The sequence below is a fragment of the Bos taurus genome, chromosome 21, assembly GCF_002263795.3.
Source record: "Bos taurus isolate L1 Dominette 01449 registration number 42190680 breed Hereford chromosome 21, ARS-UCD2.0, whole genome shotgun sequence".
In the NCBI taxonomy this organism is placed as follows: domain Eukaryota; kingdom Metazoa; phylum Chordata; class Mammalia; order Artiodactyla; family Bovidae; genus Bos; species Bos taurus.
The window spans coordinates 23030720-23051812 of NC_037348.1; the positions used below are offsets into that span (position 1 = coordinate 23030720).

At 47.1% G+C, this 21093-nt stretch overlaps 1 protein-coding gene, 1 long non-coding RNA gene and 1 other non-coding gene across 8 annotated transcripts in view; 2 read left to right on the top strand and 1 right to left on the bottom strand.

Moving 5' to 3' along the window:
- The first annotated feature begins 817 nt into the window (after positions 1-817).
- Positions 818-4896, top strand: LOC101902705 (uncharacterized). 3 transcript variants are annotated; one of them, XR_003031592.2, is made up of 4 exons: positions 818-1440; positions 2324-2478; positions 3181-3258; positions 4583-4896. It is a non-coding gene; the product is annotated as an uncharacterized lncRNA (long non-coding RNA). The 3 variants fall into 3 exon arrangements; XR_814026.4 differs by having other exon boundaries at positions 828-1440; positions 3181-4896; XR_239116.5 differs by lacking the exon at positions 3181-3258 and having other exon boundaries at positions 833-1440.
- On the top strand, positions 3644-3770 carry LOC112443331 (small Cajal body-specific RNA 15). Its single transcript, XR_003031668.1, has one exon. It is a non-coding gene; the product is annotated as a small Cajal body-specific RNA 15 (non-coding RNA).
- Positions 4897-6284: 1388 nt separating the features above from the next.
- FSD2 (fibronectin type III and SPRY domain containing 2) overlaps positions 6285-21093 on the bottom strand; it is a 44775-nt gene continuing 29966 nt past the window's right edge. For all 4 annotated transcript variants that reach the window (XM_010816978.4, XM_005221841.5, XM_015459194.3 and 1 more), the window contains 7 exons: positions 20312-20467; positions 17647-17781; positions 16765-16915; positions 13931-14064; positions 12695-12827; positions 9380-9556; positions 6285-7217 (listed from right to left, as the gene is read on the bottom strand). In XM_010816978.4, the coding sequence (XP_010815280.1) occupies positions 6965-7217; positions 9380-9556; positions 12695-12827; positions 13931-14064; positions 16765-16915; positions 17647-17781; positions 20312-20467 (1139 nt within the window). In that variant the 3' untranslated portion in view covers positions 6285-6964. The remainder of the gene's footprint in view (positions 7218-9379; positions 9557-12694; positions 12828-13930; positions 14065-16764; positions 16916-17646; positions 17782-20311; positions 20468-21093) is intronic.

Here is a 21093-nt window from a genome sequence, read left to right on the forward strand (position 1 = left end):
CAAATAGATGGGGAAACAATGGAAACAGTGGCGGACTTTATTTTCTTGGGATCCAAAATAAAAGCAGATGGAGACTGCAGCCATGAAATTAAAAGACACTTGCTCCTTGGACAAAAAGGTATGACCAACCTGGATGGTATATTAAAAAGCAGAGACATTACTTTGCCAACAAAGGTCCGTCTAGTCAAAGCTATGGTTCTTCCAGTAGTCATGTAAGGACATGATAGTTGGACCATAAACAAAGCTGAGCCTTGAAGAATTGATGCTTTTGAACTGTGGTGTTGGAGAAGACTCTTGAAAGTCCCTTGGACTGCAAGGAGATCAAACCAGTCAATCCTAAAGGAAATCAGTCTTGAATATTCATTGGAAGGACTGATGCTGAAGTTCCAATACTTTGGCCACCTGATGCAAAGAACTGACTCACTGGAAAAGACCCTGATGCTGGCAAAGATTGAAGGTGGGAGATGGTTGCATGGCATCACCACCGACTCAATGGACATGAGTTTGAGTAAGCTCCGGGAGTTGGTGATGGACAGGGAGGCCTGGCGTACTGCAGTCCATGGGGTCGCAAAGAGTCGGACACGACTGAGCGACTGAAGTGAACTGAACCAGAAACTACCAAGAGGCAAGTGGGGAGGGGGTTTACCCAGTGTCTTAGAGCAAACATGATGTTGTTGACACCTTTAGTCTTTCCGGCTTCCAGCCTCCAAAACTGCGAGAAAAGGAGTATGTTTCTTTAAGCCACCCAATATGTGTTACTTCTTTATGACAGCCCTAGGAAACGAAGGCAACAGCAAGAATGCCATACCCACAGACCACGCCAGTACTACGTAAGCGCTCAATCCCGTCGCTGGTAAAGGAATGAGTTGAGCTTCAGCAGTCCTACTGGCCAAGAATTACCAGGCATTTATGAACTAACTGCTGGGAGATGCACAGCCAACACTCAGCATTACTGAAGCAAGATATGGGACCACACGGAAAACCGAAACACAGTGAGGAACTAAATACAGCATGGGACAAGTGGAGCAAAGCGAGAAACACAAGCAACTGGGGTACGTGGGCCTCGAATTCACGGAGGACCTCTGTTGGAGAAAGGGGTTATTTTCTGAGAAGATGGCGTCTCCAAGTCGCTCTCTCAAGCCCCGCTCAACGGCTCCCAGACTTCTCCCCACGGCCGTGGACCCAGCAACAACAACCTACTGTCCAGCGTTCCTCCGGGCTGTACTACCCAGCAGAGAGCATACCTCTTATAATATCACAAGCTTAATTCTCCGCGCCTGCGCAAGGCGCCTCGACGCGACGCACCGCCTCACGCTGCCGCGTGGGGCGGGACTTCCTCTTGGCGCCCCGGAAACCGAAAGGAGCTGATTTCTGCAGGAAGGAGAAGGGAGTTGCCACCGACATCGGACACCGGAAAGCAGGCTCGTTGTGTTGCGTAAGGTGAGGCTAATCTCTGGCCACTCGGCGGAGTGGATGACTGCAGCGACCTTTTAGGCAGGCTGTCTGTAGCATCGGGCTTCAAGCGATGCTGCAGGGAACCGGAATTAGAGGTGAGGGGTTGGTGTATCTGTCGCCGGGTCAGGCCACCAGCGACCGAGGTCTCATTACTAACTCTTTGTCCTCAGCTCTTTCGACCTCGTCTGAAAAACGAGCTTGATAGCTCACGGAAAAGTCGTGAGGATAGATGCGGAAGGGAGAAATTCACACGCAGAATGAAGTTTAAGAAAAAACTTAAGTAGGTGTAATTTCACGGGGGCGAGATCTGTGTTGCGTAAGCTATGTAACGTGAAAGTCTATACGAACCCTGCCTTTCTGAGTCGATGATTCCTGCCTGGTAGCAGCGCCTGTTGCATTAATTTGAAAAAGTACACTCACAGATGGTCATTTTTAAGCTTCCCGAATTGGCCAGCAGCGTCATCATTTGGTATTAGAGGTGGAACAGGATCGTCTAGGTCATTACCCCTCCTTTCATCTTAGATTAAAGCACAGTCTCTGAGAGGAGACAGACTGAAAGTAACACAGGTTGTTAGTGAGACAAACTAAAAGTGAGATTTCATTTCCAACCCAGAATTCTTCCCTCCACACCGTGCTGTCTCTTTGGATTGCTAAACAAGTCTTTGGGAGAAAAAGTGAGTAGGAATAAAGAGGGAGGTGTTGTACATTTAGGTGCAATATGAATCCATCCAAGGTATACTGGGACAGAAGAAAGGTTGAGAATCCTTGTCCCTGCTCCTGCCTATACACAGAAATTTGAAACCCACTTTCTAATAAAGAGGCTTGTTATTTTGGAAGACAATTTGATGTCTCTCTCTCTCTTTTTCAGGTATATGAGGGCTTTGAAAACAGAACACCGTTGTTTCTGTGATTCGATCATTCAGAAATTATGAAGGCACAGTTCTTGCCTTTGATTGACTTATAGTCAAGTGGAGTGGACACAGGTCATGGTGGCAGTATAGCCACTTAAGTATTCCGAAGGAGGTGAGTGTGTGGCACTTAACAGCCTGAGAGAGGGAGAAATTAGTGCTTCTAAGAAGCGACTTTTATACAGGCATTTATACAGGTGGACAAGGAACGGGGAGGGTGGGGGGCGGGGGTGGGGTGGGTCATTCCAGATTTCCAGGAATCTGTGGCTGAATTGTAAATTGTACAGAAGACACTGTCAGATGTTTTACCTAGAGTGTTAGCCTTATTTTTGGCTCATGCTTCTCTTGTTTTCCTTCTCTCACTGCTTCCTCCCCCTTAACTGGATGGGTGTTTGGGATATGAAAGGAAGTCAGGGTAGAAATCTTTCAGAGTGGCAGAATAATAGGATGGTTATACGAAAAAGTAATGTATCTACTCAGTAAATCCGTTTGTAAAAACTAAGTTCCTGCTTTGTTTAAATGCATAGCTAGGAAACCTCAATTTGTTCGTTGGATTCTTTCCCAGTGAGTGGATTATGTTCTTGTCTCCAGTTCAGTCTTTTTGAATATAAGGACATTTAAGGTGCTTTCAAAGAAAAGATCCCCACATTTAAGTTTAGGAATGAGCACAGGGGAGACAGCAAGATTAGAATCCAAGTTCATACTACAAAAACATTTTTGTTGGCTCTATCTGGGTGATTGCATGTTGTTTTAATCAGCTGCAAGCTGTTAAATTGAATTTGCATAGCTCGCATAAATGACAGTTTAATTCCACCAGGATTTGAGTGAGGTGGAAATAGAGCAGAAAAACCTGAATTTGTCAAACTGGGGAAAATGAAGAAAAGGCAATCAATTAGTAAGTTGGGCTTAATGTTTTTTTCTGGGATTGGGGAATTGCAGAAAAGCAGCTCTGTAATAGTAAGACATGAACTGTTCACTAGCATTTCTAAAATATTTGGGAGCATTTTACTGACTTGGGGCATAGTTGTGCCCTGCTCATGGTTAATGCTCCTTGCAGGAGACTTCCTAATTCACAGAAAAGATGCTGACTGGGTGGACTCTTTACAAATCACAAAGTGTCTTGCATCTAGGTTCATTAACCATTGGTTGCTGTGAAGGAAGCATATGTAAGAGTTCTAATCTGTTAAAGCTTTAAGTTATAAAAGTAATAAATGACCATTCCCTCAGTATCTTGACATGCTAGAAGACAGTGTTCTAAAAGCTGGACTTGTCATGTTCTTCTGGAGACTAACAAAATAGAGTCCTTGAAGTCAAGCTGACTCTGCTTTTAGCCTCCTAAATGAAAAGGTAGATAGAACAGGTCTTGTGTGCAAAATGAATTCAAGACCTACTTATCTACCAACAGCAATGATAACAGTTTGCATCATCTTCCTGTAGAACATAGGAGTAGTAAATACAGAGATGAGTGAGGGTGAAGAGAGACTTAGCGAACCTATGAGACTCTTACTCTTTAATTGATAGGAAAGCAATTGGAAATTGGAGAGGTTGGTTAGGAAAGTGGACGAGAGGACCTTTCCTGTAGTGCAGGCTTCAGAGTGTCCAGGAAGTCTCCAGATGGCTAAACTTCCTTGGATGGAGACCAGCATAGTGTTGTTTACAGAATGCTGCATCATGGTGAATCGTGCTGGGGGCACCTGTCAGTGTGTGAGCCATGTAAGGTTTTCACATGTGCTGGAACATGGAAAGAGCAGACCGATGACCGAGCACAAGCTTCAGAAATATTTTATTGGATGTGTACAAGTGCTTGCAAACTGTAGTTTGAATCAACAGGGAGTTGGTTATTAAACATAATACTTCTCCAAAGAAAAGGCAATTCAGTTTTACTAGAAACCAGTGTCATTTTATATCCCAAGTCTCTAACCAACTTTGCAATCTCATCTAATAAGGGTGCCTTAGGTTCTGAGTGTTCTAAATCTCTGAACCCCTGTTAGTCTACACCAGGATTCTGTGGTGGTTTTACATATTCCCTTTCCCCTTTGTTAAGGTGGGAGGCCAAAGCATACGTTAATTACTTGCTCAAGAGTTATATGGTGATATAGGTAAAGCTAAGAAAAGAACAGATTTTGATACCTTTTGTCTTAATTGCCCATTATGAAGGATTGTGGCTACAGTGGTCTGATTTTTTTTTTTTAATCTTTTTCTGTTTTGTTTTTTAACAGATTTATCAGCAGGTTGCAGGTGAACATGGCCTTGAGGTAAATCCTGCCCCTTGTTGAAATGTAGTTTCAGTAGATAGTTCTTGGCATTTTAAGGAATTAGAATATTTACCAAAAAAAAAAAAGTTTTGGTTCTTTTCTAGACTTTTTTTTTTTCTTGTAGAAGATGAGAAACATATTAAAGGTTCTTTATAAGCTGAGTAATTGTGATACTTGAAGTTGGTCATCTGCCTTGTTTAAATTAAATGGATTTTAAATGTCAGAGCTAATTGTAGACCATTTTTCCTTGATCAAAATAAAATCTTATTAAAACCTTATATATGCCTAGTTTTTATCCATTTTATCTTATATGTGAAATAAAGCCTGAAAAACCCTGTGTTCAAACTTATTTGATCTGTGAGGTCCAACCTCCTACTCAGTAGTTTTTTTAGTAGCTGAGAGCATTTTTGAATACACACACACACACACACACACGCACACACACATATTGCAACTTGAGCCATCTCTGTGCTACTTCCTTATTTTAGGGTAGGGCAGAGATGTGTGTGTGTGTGTAAGAAGCTTTAAGATTGTCAGGTTGAGTTGTGAGTTTAAGAATCTGAGTTCTTATTTATATAAATAGGCAGGGTTTTGAGATAGGAGATAATAGGGGTTCCTTGTGTCAGATTCAGCATGTACTGGGAAGCATGAAAGATTTTTCAGTTAACACAAAACCCTAAGTGATGGGATCCGGGCATATATATTTAAAGAAGTACCCACAGGATATGATACTAAATTGTCTCTGAGAACTGGCACGGGAAACTTGAACTCAAGAACCAAACCAGAGATGCAGCCGAGAGGGCTGGGCGTGGACCTCACAGAACGCAGGAGAGCAGCGAGGCAGGAGGCCCGGAAGCTGCTGGCAGGAGACCTCTCCCCACGGCACTCAGCTCTGCACTTGGCGGGCTGATGTTTTCTCCTAAAAGACTTGTGCATGTGCTCTCTGTCATACGTGGTTCTGCATTCTCATGTTTGTCATTAAATCTCTCCTATAAGACAAGGGGCTCCCCAGCTGGTGCGAGTGGTAGAGAACCCGCCTGCCACTGAAGGAGACATGCGGGTTTGATCCCTGGTTGGGAAGATCCCCCGGAGGAGGAAATGGCAACCCACTCCAGTATTCTTGCTTGGAGAATCCCATGGACAGAGGAGCCTGGCAGGCTACAGCCCATGGGGTCACACAGAGTCAGATATAAGTGAAGTGACTTGGCATGCATGCACACACATAAGTGTTATTTTTCTCTTTGTTCAAAGGGAAACAAGCTCAGGGAGATAGTGTGACTTTTCTAGGGCCTAAAGCAAAGTGGCTGTAACACAGCAATCAAACTCGGGTCTTCCAATTTCAGATATGGTTCTCTTTACCTTATAGGTCAGTTCCTAGAATCAGTTACAAGTACTGGTGTCTATGCTGACCAGACCTATGAGGGCCCCCCGGCCCCACACCATGTCCCCAACACGCACACAGTGAAAGCAACACATGTAGTATTCGTGTGTGACACCAGGAAGCACGGGATGTTGCGTGTTTACCGACCAGGCCACCAAGCCCCGGGTGCCCCTCTTCTGTCACACTGCCTCCCCTCCATCTCCTGGTCATAGGTCTTTTGCCGCAGCTTGAACGAGCCCTGCTGTCCCTCACGTGTAGAGCAGTGATAGGCTGAAGAGCGGTGGGTGGATGAAAAAGATGCTCTTTTATTCAACAGATACTCAGCGTGCACGAGTCAGCCCTCAGGGACTGAGTGCTGAACAAGACAGACACTGGCCTTTGTGGAATCAGGCATTACAAAGGTCACTTCAAAATTAAGAGGGCATAAATACCAGGAAGGAGAGGAACAGGTTTTTAGAAAGTACTTGATGGGAGAAACCTCACCCTCCAGACTGCCACTGGGAAAACGAGAACGCGACTGAGAAGACCATATGGCTTCCCTGGTTCTCTTTGCGGATGGCCTCTTGCCTTCTCAAGCCAGTCCTTGGCCAACTAATGAGATGTCACAAGTGCTGGGGCAGCCTGGGCCACTAACATGAATCTTCCCTCCTCCTCCCCCAAGCTCCGCAGGCCTTGGGGACTCAGTTGCATATACACAGATAGACCAATGCAGTTTGACAGCCTTAAAGACCTTTGAGTTTAGTTTGAAACTTCATTTTAGAGCCAGGACTAGAACTGAGTAACCAAGCCTCACAAGGTGGCAGTGCACAGGATCCAAGTCAGGTGAAATGAATGCCAGCACACCAGGCTGCCAGGTAATGAGCCGTAAGTGACACGGAACATGGTGCTTGAATGCCAAGTTCAGGCAGCTGAGGCGTGAGTGGCTGGGAGAGGGGTTGGCACGGAAGAGAGACAAGCAGAGTGGGCTAATAGAAAGTGACGTGCTTTGGCATCGAAATGCCATTGTATATCTTCAGGCAGCCAGGCTTTTCCAGGGAAAAACAGGGATGCACAAACTGGTGAAGCTGACAACTGAATGTATACAGATGCTGAGAAATGTCCACATTGAAAAATGACAACTTTGCATTTTCATAGTCTAACAGGATACCAATCTTCTTTGGGGGAACCGTTATTCTTATGTCTGGAGTCATCTTGTTGTGTAGAAATTCATACTTATGCCTGAAGATTAAATGTTGATATAGCAAAACTTCAGAAACTCTGTGGATGGGCTATTTACAGAACATATCAATTTTCAAATACTCCTATATTATTTTCCTTCATTAAATGAATATCAAAGTAACAGGCCATTTCTAAAACTATACATCTCTTTGTCCTAAGGAACTTAGGTTTCAAAACTGTTTTTGAGCAGCCACTTAACCTAGAAAACTTAACACACAGTATCATAAACTCATACTGCATCAAAATTTGTATAGAAATCATATGTTTAAAAATGTGAATTTCAAGGTTCAGATGTGTAAATCCCCTGAAATAAAAGACATTTGAAACAGGGAACTTCACGATCTTTCATGCAGTAAACGGGGCCTTTACGTATAATCTGCACGTTACTGTGAGGCATCCCGTTCTTAAACTTTTAGACCAAGCGGGGCACCTGGGGGCTGTCACCGCTCGGTACTGTATGCACTGGCACCCTCTCCTGCCAGGGGAGGGTTTCACCACAAAGGGAGGTTGCCTCTCCTGTGTGCTTGGAAGTGGCTGAAGCCAAAGCCCGCCAAGGGAATTGCCTAATGCTGCCCCACTATGGGCACGTGAAGAGCTCTGTGTGCTGGCATGGGGGTCCATACAGTTGGGGTGAACACTTAAGAACATGCTGGAGCAAACCAGCCCATTTCCCTCCCTGTTCACCTTATTTTTTCTCAACTGAGCAGTCACTCTCTACTTTCCCTCCCACCATCTATAGAGTCTAAGACTATGAGTCAAAAAGTGCAAGTCCTCCATTGTGAACACACACACACACACACCCCCCCCCAACATCTTTCCAAGGTGGGACTGCAAGCCTGCTCAAGCGCTCAGCTTTTTGCCCTTCCTGTCCTACTCTGTCTGTGTTCCCACCCTTCTTTTAGCCTTACCCCTCCCACTCCACACAGATGCCCACTCTTCCTTTGTGCCCCTCGTTCTTAACTGAGAGAGGAGACTGATTTTTAGTCTTACTTCAGGCAGAATATTCAAAAGCAGTGTGTGGCTCAGTGCACGGTGTTTCTTGCATTCTCTGAACTGGGTCTGAGGTCTAGCAGAGTGCATTTTAGAGCACATTTTAGCCCTAATGCCTTACAGGAGGAAGGCTGGTCTCACAATTGCTTGGGCATGGCAACATTTAACTAACCATGATTGAGGTTTCACTGTGAAACATTAATAGGTTTCAGCAAGTTGAGGGTCAGAGGCCCCATAGTACACACGATGCTGGGAAAGTGGGGTGATAAAAATTTTTTGCCATTTTTGAGATGGAGGGAGGTTGCACTCATGGCCTTCTAAGTCTGAAGTGTCTATTGGCCTGGGCCTTGTGGATTTTCCCATTAGAGCACAGAATGCTTTTAGCAGCAGAAGCAAACCAGAATTAATCATAACCATTAAGCTTCTGCCCACATCTACCAAAAAGGTTGGATTTGGGGCTTCAAGTCAAACTTCATTTAGTAACACTGAAGTTGAACATAAATGTAAAACCAATCACTTAGTGGTGAAGAATGCTGTCTTTGGAGCCAGACTGCCTGGGTTTGAATCCAAGCCCTGAATCCATGTTGGCAGTGGCTCTGTGTAAAGAATCCACCTGCCAATGCAGGAAACACAGTTTCTCTCTCTGGGAAAGTCCCACATGCCACAGAGTAACTAAACCCGAGTGCTACAACTATTAAGCCTACGCTCTAGAACCCAGGAGCCACAACTACTGAGCCCACATGCTCTAGAGCCTGGGCTCCTCAGCAAGAGGAGCCAAGGAAATGAGAAGCCCGCACACTGCAACTGGAGAGTAGCCCCTGCTCGGCGCTTCTAGAGAAGAGCCCAAGAAGCAACGAAGACCCAGCACAGCCAAAACAAGTAAATGGGATAATACAACTGTGAGAAGTAAACGAGACAGTATGTGTAAGGTTGTTGAGCAATGCTTAACACAGAATAAGCGCTCCATTAAATTTTAGCTATTTTATCAAAAGTACCTAGAGCTGCTTTCTCTTTCTAGCTGGACTTTAGGGAAAGGGGCAGGAAATGAATCCTGAAACATCTTAGCGTATTTTAGAAAACATAACATGGGCCTTAGTTATTACCCGTGAAAACCTCTCGCTCTATTCTCAGCAAAGCACGTTTTGATCTCGGGTACCCAGATTTCGCCTTACCTTGATGACGCAAATGCGTGCCTCATGCACCACGAGAGGCGGTTTGCCCCCAGGTCCTCCTGTCTGGGGACATCTTCAAAGGCCACACCCACCGTGTAGTCCAAACACTCGTCCACCTCCACCTCCCAGTAATGGCGCCCTCGGACTGGAATTAGGTTTCCCATGACTGCAGCACACCTGGTTTTAGAAAGTAGAAGTATGTGTCATTTGGGGTGACCCATGCCTGGCTGTGCAGGTGAGCGACCTCAACTGCTGGGGTCAGTCAGTAAGTGGTCAGGAAGGGTGGAGGCAGGTGTTCAAACACCCCATTTGTGGGGTGGCACAACCTTTGCTCTCAAAGCTCAGCTGCCCGATGCTGAAGATCAGAAGATTAGTATACTACTGGTCACAGGTGAGGAGGAGACAAGCCCACTCTGTGTGCTTTTTCAGCAACAGGGCTTTTAACAGTAACAAAAAGATTTGGTTCACTTGTTCCTTAAAAAAGAAAGAGATTGAGGACTTTCCTTGTGGTCCAGTGGTTAAGACTGTGCTCACAATGCAGGGAGCCCAGGTTCGATTCTTGCCCTGGAACTAAGAGTCCACATGCTGCAACTAAGGCTCGGTGCAGTTAAATAATTAAATATTAAAAACAAATGAACAAGATCACAGGCCCAGACTGGAGCCCTGTGTGCCAAGCCCCATGTCACCAGTCAGTGACAACTTAGTTACAGTTTTACCTTTCACCTAAATGGAATTTTAAACCAGTCAATCAGAACACTAGTTAGGTAATATGCCTGAGAGACCCCTGACCTTTCCTAAAGGAAAGTAACCTTACCACAGCCAACCTGCTTTTTAAAAAAAAATTTTTTTTAAATTTTGTATTGGGGTATAGCCAATTAACAAACAATGTTGTGATAGTTTCAGGTGAACAGTGAAGGGACTCAGCCACACATATACCTGTATCCGTTCTCCCCCAAACTCCCTTCCCATCCAGGCTGCTGCGTAACAGTAGGTTCTTGTTGGTTATCCATCTTAAATATAGGTGTGTACACATTCATTCCAAACTCCCTGACTATCCCTTCCCATACCCCCTGACAACCAAAAGTTCGTTCTCTAAGTCTGTGAGTCTCTGTTTTGTTATCTTGTTTGTGTAATTTCTTTTTAGATTCCACATAAAAGGGATGTCATATGATATTTCTCCTCCTCTGTCTGACTTACCTCACTCAGTAAGACAATCTCTAGAGCCATCCATGTTGTTGCAAATGGCATTATTCCATTCTTTCTAGTGGCTGAGTAGTATTCTATTGTATATATGTACCACATCTTCTTTATCCATTCCTCTGTCGGTGGACATTTAACCAACCTGCTTTTTTTGCCTGGAAGTATAATTTCCTTGTTCCTGATCCCTTCCACCTGAAAAAGTCTTTCATTCTGTACAGCTCCTTGGACCTCCTTTCTACCTCCTAGATTTCAGGGGCTGCCCAACTCAAGAATTATTGGAAAAAAGTCAATAAGAACTTTAAGATTTGATCAGTTTCATTTTGTTTCTCAACACAGATAAGAACTTTATTGTTTCTTATTCCTCTCTGCCCCGCCAACCCAGTGTTGAATTGGTGAAGGCGAGGAGGGATAAAGTTGGGTTCCATTGTACTCTGTGCTGCTCTGCTGTCACAAGCTGGCACAGATGTGTGTGTTGGTCGCTCAGTCGTGTCCGACTCTATGTGACCTCGTGGACTGTAACCCGCCAGCTCCTTTGTCCATGGGATTCTCCAGGCAAGAACATTGGAGTGGGTAGCCATTCCCTTCTCCGAGGGGTCTTCCTGACCCAGGAATCAAAGCAGGGTCTCCTGCGGTCTTTACCATCTGAACCACCAGGGAACAGATAGTAGGTGCATAACACACATGCAGTAAGGTCAGGAGGGAGCCAGCGTCAGAGGAAGAGACAGTTATGAGACAGCCCAGGACACAGGCAGGGAGGCTAGATGCAGTTGTTCATCGGTAGCCCCTCTGGCCTCCTAAGTCCTTTCTTCCTTAGAAGATCCTCCTGACTCTGAGACCAGCCCACCAAGAATTCTTTCTATCCTGATTACCAAGAAGCTGAGAACTGTGTTTAATAATTAATCTTAAAAACAGAAATTAGCCCTTGAAGTTAAGCCATGTTTTTTTTTTTTTTCATCCACTGCTGTGATTTTTCTATTTCAGTAGGGTACATTTGCCCCCCCCACCCCGCCATTTTTTAGATTTCTTTTTATGTGAACCATTTTAAAAGTCTTTATTGAATTTGTTACAATATTGCTTCTTTTTTGTGGGGGGTGGGGGGGCACTGAGGCATGTGGTATTTTAGCCTCCCCACAAGGGATCAAACCCACATTCCCTGCACTGGAAGGCACAGTCTTAACTACTGGACTGCCAGGGAAGTTCCTTGGCCCCTATTTTAAGTCTTCTTTAAATATTTGGAAAGAAGTAAGGTATAAATGGGGGCTTCCCAGGTGGCACCAGTGGTAAAGAACCATGGACAGAGGAGCCTGGTGGGCTACAGTCCGTAGGGTTGCAAAGAGTTGGACATGACTGAAGCAATTTAGCATTGCATGCAAGGTATTAACAAATGGCACCCCACTCCAGTACTCTTGCTTGGAAACTCCCATGGACGGAGGAGCCTGGTAGGCTGCAGTCCATGGGACTGCTGAGAGTCGGACACAACCGAGTGACTTCATTTTCACTTTTCACTTTCATGCATTGGAGAAGGAAATGGCAACCCACTCCAGTGTTCTTGCCTGGAGAATCCCAGGGATGGGGGAGCCTGATGGGCTGCTGTCTATGGGGTCGTACAGAGTCGGAAATAACTGAAGCGACTTATTAGCAGCAGCAGCAGCAAGGTATTAATACATCATTTCGACCTTAAGCACTAAGTTCTGAAAATAGCATCAGTCCAGACAGACAGGGCGCATCTTTGATGGACACCCCTCCCTCAGGTCTTGTGCCTGCATAATCATCATTCCTTCCACCAGCTTTGGTTTTTCACCAGGAGTTTTGTTAGAAAGTATTGCCCAGTGGGGGAGAGAGCTCTGGGCTCTACACTGAGGGGCTGGGTCCTTGTTCTCCCACTGCTCTGGGAGCCCAGGACTCCACTCAGAAGCCACGTCTCCCCTTCTGACATTGGTTAGACTCCTACTACCCCTCCCCAGTCTCCCCTCCTCCCCTCCCTCTCCCTCATTTCTGGGAGTCAGAGCCTGAAGCCCCTTTCAAGGCTGCATCAGTCATAATCCACCAGTACCCGAATAACAGCACATATTAGGGGGGTTCATGAGCTGTTCAGGTGAGGGGCTGGTACAGTACCTGGTAAACTGGGCGTCGCTGGGGACTGGCTCCTTGGCGGGGCCTCTCCTCTCGCTTCGCACAACCGTGAGCCCATCTTCAGATACAGTCAGCCGGGGATGGCAGGTGTGCTCGTCCAGGGAGAAGTAGCTGCCTGTGAGGGGGGAGGCACACGGAGACCCCCCAAGCCAATCACTCCACTGCTTTCTCCACGTTGCACTCCACACAGGCCGGGGCCTCACCACGTGTGGCCGGAGTTAGCTCCCTGTCTGACACTGGTGAGCCTGGACCTTGCCTGGTGATGCCCTGTCGTGCTAATCATGATGGCAGTTTACATGGGTTGGGTGTTACTGGGTGTCTAGTACTGAGCTAAGCGGTTTGTTGAGTCTTATCCCATTCACACCTTACAAGTATCCAGGTGTTAGTATTTCCATTTTGTAGAAGAGGAAACAGAGGGGCAGGGTGGCCCTATCATCAGCTGTAGATGCTAGAACTCCAATTGGAACCCCAGAGACGTCCCTGGTGGCTAAGACTCCATGTTCCCAATGCAGGGGGCCTGGGTTCCATCCCTGGTCAGGGAACTAGATCCCATGTGTCACAACTGAGACCCAGTGCAGTCAAATAAATAAATGCTTCAAAAAAGAAAATAAAAATAAACATAAGGAATAAAAATAAACATAAAAATAACAACAACAAAAAACCCAAACCCCAAGCCCATCTGATTCCAGTGGCTGCACTCTTCACTGGGAGGCTGTAAATACCTGCAGGTGAACAGGAATTTCTAATCTGCTTGCCAAGGGGAATAGGAATTGAGGGAATTACTAGTGATCAATTTGACAAAGGTTAGAAAAATCCAACTTCCAATGAGCGCAGTGAGAGAGAAGGGAGGAGATCATACAACCATCTCTGAATTATGGTTAAAACAAAGCACGTCAAAAAAAAAAAAGTTACAGAATGGGGATTTCCCTGGCAGTTCATGTGTTAAGACACTTCCAATGCAGGGGGTGCGGGTTCGATGTCCAGATGGGGAACCAAGTTCCCACGTGATGGGTGGTGCAGCCAGAAAAAATAAAGTGGCCCCCTTCTGTAAAATGGGCCCCCAGGGCTTTGATCACCCCTGAGTCCCTTCGTAGCCTGATTTGCCATGTGTTTGTATTAGTGAACGTTCATCGATTTTTCCAATGAAGTCACAGCAGCACTGGGTCTGCCACGAAGGGGTAACTTTGGGTCCAGTGAGTGTGTGGCGGGGGCACAGACCTGTGGTGTGGACGGTGGCGGGCTCACTCCTTGCGCTGGGGCCGCCCACGTTGAGGGCTCTCACATAGATGGTGTAGTTCTGTCGGGGCTGCAGCTGCACCAGGCACTCGCAGGTTGGGATGCCCACAACAGACCTGGGTGAGGAGGCATGCTGACATCACCGAGGGGCTGTGGCAGACAGACCCAAGCACCAGCCCCTCCCCGCTGACCCCCAGCAGCGGCACAGGCAGGAGTGAGGCTCTCCTCAATGCTCCCTCCCAATCGGGTCCCCTTTTCCCATTTTCTTGTATCCTTCCTGTCTGTGGCTCTCGCCCCTCCAAGCTCCCCACCCAGTGTCCCAGGCATCCAGCACTGCACTCAGTCTGGGTCTAACACTGCATCAGTGGGGCGTGCATGCAGTTGAATCCAGTGTGTGTCAGCCTGTCTGGCAGGACCACAGCCTCTCTGAGGGCAGGGGCCAAGTACCACAAGCTAAGCACAGAGCCGGGCTCACAGCAGGCTCTCAGTCTGTGTTTATGAACAAATGATCTGACTAGAGCTGATATAGAGGGGCCCTGGGGGAAACGGAATGTAGCCACTGCCCTCATAGAGCTTCCAGTCTAGAAGAAAGGCACTTCTCAAGCCATCACTGGAAGAAACGTAAGATGGTAACATGACAAGTTGATGGTGTATTATGGAAGGTACAACTAGCTGAGAGGTGTTTTCGAGCTGAACTTTGAAGAATGACTGGGAGGTAAATGGATAAGAAAGAGAATAGAGGAGTCTCTTTCATAGAAGAAGCATGTGCAAAGGCCCTGTGGCAGGAAGAAGGATAGAAAGTAGAAGGCACTATTAATAAAATATGACCCATGTGGTTGAGGAAGGGGAGCTGGTGGGGATAAGCTTGACAGGCAGGAAGGGGCCAGAGCCAGTGAAGGAAGTTTGTCTTCTTCAGGGATGCCATGATTAGATCTATACTAGGAGAGTAAGCACTGCCCAGGTCACCTCGGTCCCTGACCAGCTTTCTGATGACCCCCAGTGTAAAGGGTTTAAAGTATCAGCACAAGTTGCAAAGGAAATCCAAACCATTTGGCAGGGGCGGGGGGAGGTTGGTCAGACCACTGAACTCCCTTCCCTGCTCCTGAGGATCCCTGAAATAGATAACCCAGGTTAGCAAGCCCTGATGTGGTTGTGGACACATGAATTTAGGCCGGGGTTTGGGGGCAGGGGGTGGGGCATATGGCCAGGTCCCAAGCCCAGAATTTAGTGTAGAACAATCTGTCTCCCTAACAGTTGACACCAACCCCTCCTCCTCCATTTCTCTAAAGTTGGGTTGGTGCACAGTAGGGCAGCCCCTGGACTTGGCTGCCTTTCATAAGCTTCTGGACTGCCTGGTTGTAATCCAGAGGCCTAGCCATAATCCCTCCACTGTACACAGCTATAGACTTGTAGGATATGCAGGCCCTTGTGGTTCCTGAGTCTAGCCCTCTTCTAGCTATGAATTCTTCCAAATCTCTGCCAACCAGAGGGGAACATGAGCCTCCAGGCAGCTGACCACCAGGGACATAATGTTCTTTGTACGTTGAATTCAATTCTCTTTCATTTCTGCTTCTCTTGGTTCTTTCTCCTCCTCAAGTTCCAGCCAGGTGGGTTTCTTGGTTCCTCCAGCGCAGGAAGCTCACTCCTGCCCAGGAGCCAGGCCTTGCCTGCACCCACTCTTCTCAGGCCTCCTCCCTTCCCATCCATCTGGTCTCAGTTCAAATGTCCACTCTCTCCAAAGTAAGCCTCACCTCCACTGCATTCCCTATTTCATTGCGTTTCTTTTCCCTTCATGCTACTGTGTGTTTTAAGCATTTGTTTTCTTGGTTAGGGTGGGGAAACAGTGGAAACAGTGTCAGACTTTATTTTTCTGGGCTCCAAAATCACTACAGATGGTGACTTCAGCCATGAAATTAAAAGATGCTTACTCCTTGGAAGGAAAGTTATGACCAACCTAGATAGCATATTCAAAAGCAGAGACATTACTTTGCCAACAAAGGTCCGTCTAGTCAAGGCTATGGTTTTCCCAGTGATCATGTATGGATGTGACAGTTGGACTGTGAAGAAGGCTGAGTGCTGAAGAATTGATGCTTTTGAATTGTGGTGTTGGAGAAGACTCTTGAGAGTCCCTTGGACTGCAAGGAGATCCAACCAGTCCATTCTGAAGGCGATCAGCCCTGGGATTTCTTTGGAAGGACTGATGCTAAAGCTGAAACTCCAGTACTTTGGCCACCTCATGCGAAGAGTTGACTCATTGGAAAATACTCTGATGCTGGGAGGGATTGGGGGCAGGAGGAGAAGGGGACGACAGAGGATGGGATGGCTGGATGGCATCATTGACTCGATGGACATGAGTCTGAGTGAATTCCAGGAGTTGGTGATGGACAGGGAGGCCTGGTGTGCTGCGATTCATGGGGTCGCAAAGAGTCTGACACGACTGAGCGACTGAACTGAACTGAACTTTCTTGGTTTTTGTCTATTTCCTCCAACTCAGACCATCAGCTCTGTCAGGGTGGGGAATTTGTCTCTCTGGGTCACCAGTGCCCAGGCACCATCTGTACACTCAATACTTGTTGAATGAATAATGGGAAACCCTGGTTGGACTAAGAAGGCAAACCTGAGGTTTACCACTTATTCACTTCTTCACTCATCCATCATTTATCTTCAATCACAACATTCCAGTTACTTCTCATGAAACTAAGCAATCTAAAATCAGGGTTCCTGTGTTCAACTTTCTCTGCAGATGCCACACTTTTCCTAAGCTGTGTCACTGTGTCGAGGCCTCTCGTGCCTAGCCAACGCCCTTTGTGACTCACTCAGTTACACCCGAGGCCCCCGGCGTCTCTGCCTGGGTCAGCTCCACCGTGTATGAGTCCACAGGGTTCAGGTTTCCAGACTCCCAGGAGATGAGCGCAGCCTCCTCGCAGCTCCTTATCTCTTTGCTTTTTATAATGGGGGGACAAGGCGCTAAATGCAGGGGAAACGGAGAGAGGAACAACCCTTCTGTCACATCCAGCCTAGTGCTCCAGAACACATCACAAGCTCTCTCTTCCTACAAGAGGTTCAGTGCAATAAAAGGCAAACCAGGTGTTTCAGCCTAGACAATCATGTCCCCCTCCAAATTCATATGTTGAAACCTATTCCCCAGTGTGATGATAACTGGAGTCTCCAAGAAGTGCCTAGGTCCTGAGAGTTGAAGGGGTTTATTATACAAGGAAACTCAATGAACCCTCTTGCCCAGTTCCATCACAGGAGGACACAGCAAAAAAAGACCACTCTGAACCAGAAAGTGTCCTTCCTAGACACTGAATCTGCTGGCACCTTGATCTTGGACTTCCCAGCCTCCAAAACCATGAGGAATACATTTCTGTTGTTTATAAGCCATCCAAAGTGCAGTATTCTAATAGCCCAAAGGAACACCAGGGAATCACTTGCAGATATCTCTGGAGTGGAGGATGGTTGCATGGTTCAAATGTGTCTGTGAAACTGTGTCCAAGGGCAGTACTTTATCTTCTTTTGAGACCAACTGTGAAAAAATGTCCCTGCCATATCAGGCATACAGATTTGGTGTACTAAATAAAAGGAAGGAAGCGCCAAGCTATTCCTGTCCTTCCAAGTGACACCAAAGCCCTGCCCCCACCAAGAAAGCCGAGACTTCTGGGTCCCCTTCAGTGAAGGTCCTACAAGTGGCCCCTTACCTGTCATGTACACCGCACGCTCACTGGTGGGGCTGAGGCCGGCCCTGTTCTGAGCTGTGACCCAAAATTCATACTGCGTGTTTGGCAACAGGTTTGTCACTGAGCAGTATGTTTCTTTGATGGTCATTGTAACCTCTGGGGGGAAAAATGATAGGAATTAAAGCCTAGAACTTCCCTGGTAGTCCAGTGGTTAGGAATCTACCTGCAAATGCAGGGGACACCAGTTTGATCCCTGGTCTGGGAGGATTCCATATGCTGGGGGGCAACTCAGCTCATGTGCCACAACTACTCAGCCTGTGCTCTAGAGCCCTTGAGCCACGACAAGAGAAGCCACCACAGTGAGAAGCCTGCATACCACAACTAGAGAGTAGCCCCCACTCGCTGCAACTAGAGAAAGCCTGTGCACAGCCACAATGACCCAGCATGAACATAAATAAATAAATGGAATTCAAGCCCCAAATAGGTCAACTGGCTCCGAGTTCATTGCACTATAATCTATCTTCCCTGAGGTAGATACAGAACTGGCTACCAGTCCCTGTTGGCTGTGTATGCATGCCCTGCTGCAATGAGACTCTGTTGATCCTTCCATTGAGAGGACTGGTCTTTCCCACTATCCATTGCAGCTGGGCTTAACCACGTGACTTTCTTTGGCCAACGGGACCACTTCAAACATGGTGCAAGCAGAGGTTTGGGCAGTGCAGGGGCACGGGCGCCTTGTCCTCTTCCTGCCAGGAATGCTTCCATTTCCATGAAATGACCCTGGGCCAGCCTCCTGAAGAATATGATCATGATGTGAACAGAGGCCCCTAGTATTGCAGCTGATGCCCTAGACATAAGAGCAAGGCCATCCTAGCCTGTCCAGACCCTCCCAAGCTGGCACAGACTAGATCTAGTTCATAGAATTATAATAAATTCCATCCATTTCAAAGAATTGGATATAGTTTATAACAAAACTATCCAATTCATAGAATTATAATAAATAATAAATGTAATTTAAAAAGTTGAAGTGTCATTGATTTACAATATTAGTTTCAGGTGTACAACACAGTGATTCAATATTTCTATAGCTCATATTCCAGTTAAAGTTATCATAAAATATTGTATATATTCCCTGTGTTGTACAATATTGCCTTGTAGTTTACTTTATACATAGTAGTTTGTACCTCTTAATTCCCTACTGCTATCCTGCCCCTAGCAACCAATGGATGAACATAAAATTTGTCATTTTAGCTTATATGTTGGGTATATGTGTGTGTGTGTGTGTGGGGGGGGTTACACAGCACAAGCTAACTGATACACCGCAGTGACAGGTCCTTAATCCACTCTCTGATATCAATTCCTTTATAACAAAGTGCTCATTGAAAAGATCTTTACTGGGATGCCCCCAGCAGTCTGGTGGTTAAGACTTCGCCTTCCAATGCAGGGGGTGCAGGTTCGATCTCACATACCTTGTGTCCAAAAAACCAAAACATGAAACAGAAACAATATTGTAAGAAACTCAATAAAGACTTAAAAAAATTTTTTTTAATGTGATCAAAACATAAAAAAAAAAAATCTTCATTAATCACCAGGACAAAGCCCCCTAACAATGGCATTTTCTGCAGAGGGTGCCAATAGGGCTGATGTGTGGCAAAACCTGCTATGAATCAGATCTAACTTTCTGGTCCTCAATCTCCCCTCCCATGTCCTCTTTAGTCCTTATTCTCTCCCTCATCGTGGATTAAACTTACTTTTCTCAAGAACTCCCGTTCCTTCCTAACCCCTGAGCAGACAAATCATCCTCACCTTTGGCGTTCAGAAATCTTCTATCTGCATGAATGGGTACAAGGGGAAGAGCTCCAGGCAGGGCGCCTGCGGACTCAACTCTCATTCTGGTTCTGCCATAACTTATGGTGCTCCCGCATGTCCACTTATCTGTCTCTAGGTCATCCATAAGATGATCTCTGAATCCCTTTCCCACAGTCTTGCTCTGACCCCATGTACACAGAACAGGCCTGGCCAGGCTGGCCCTGATCCTTCAGATGCTCAGCTGGAGCTCCTCTGCTGTCTGACCCCCTTCTCAACAGGAGACTGGCTTATCTACAAAGATGGTGCATCTCCCTCAGCCCTAACCCTGCTCCAGCCAGCTCTACTGTCCTGGAAAGAGGATGAGCTGAGGGCTGCATGAAGTGGAGGCCACGGCCTTTCTACCTAGGAATGTGGGTCAGATTAGCAGCAGCCCTTCCAGGCTGCAGAGCCCTCCTCAGCCCCCTGGGGGTCTACAGACTAACCACCTCCCCCTACCCCCCGCCCCCCGCCACCAAGGTTCTCCCAACACAGGGTGACCTCAAGGAAAGCCCAGCCACCCTTGCATGACAGGATCTGCTAGAACCCAGCCAGTCCCGCTGGGCCTCCTCGAGGAAGGGTGTCCCCACACGTCCTGCACATGGTGCAGCCAGAGACCCATTATTCCCAGGACAACCCCAATCTGATGGCTGTGGATACACTCCACTTATCTGAGCCCGATGATTCTCCTCAGCCAGGCCTCAACTTGTCCTCCCAGCCCTTCCTGCCATGCTTACCTGCCTGCACGCCATCCTGCAAGGAGCTAGGTGTGCAGATTCACCCCATCGCCGCCTCCCCAGGGCCCAGGCTGGAGCTTGTTTCTGCTCCCGGCAGACCTCACCTGTTTGTTCCTTCCCAGGCGAGCCGTCCTGCACTGGCCGGTAGGACAGCTGATAGCTCTCCACGGTGTCATCGGAGTACAAGCTCCAGCACACTCGGACTGAGGAACCTGTGGCTGAGTTAGGGGCCTGTGGGTTTATCACTGGAGCAGAAGGAGCTAGAAGAGGAAAAGGGAGGAAAACAAAGACAAGTGAGGATCCTTCACTTAGAGGCACCGGATGGGAATGGCCGCTTTTACAGGACAATCCATCCCTCAAAGCATCCCATGGGCTTCAGAGATAGGAGAGGCAGTCGGGGTGGCCAGGGTGGGAGGCCAGACCTCCCGACCAGGAGCCTCAGTAAGAACTGGTTGTGTCCATCTTGCTCTGACCAACCCACACGAGCTGTGGGAGGCAGGGTTGCTGACAGCCCCTCAGGCTGCGGTGTTTGCAAGTCCTACCCTAGGGAGGGATGGGTCCTTGGACCCACCACACCATCCAGAGGCAGGATGGCCAGGACCACAGCATCGCTGCCCTCAGTCCTACAGTGAACAGAGGAGGGAAAGAGCCTGCAACAACTGGCTCCTTCATTATGATTTCATTACAATGAGAGATGATTAGGTTTGGAAAAACTATGCTTTTTCAGAACCAACTTTTTTTGGGTTTTTTTTGGACTGTGCTGTCTTCATTTTGGCACGGGGGCTTCTCTAGTTGGGCATGCAGGCTCCAGAACACATGGGCTCAGCAGTTCAGAAGTTGCGGTGCTTGGGCTTAGTGGCCCCGAGGCACATGGGATCTTAGTTCC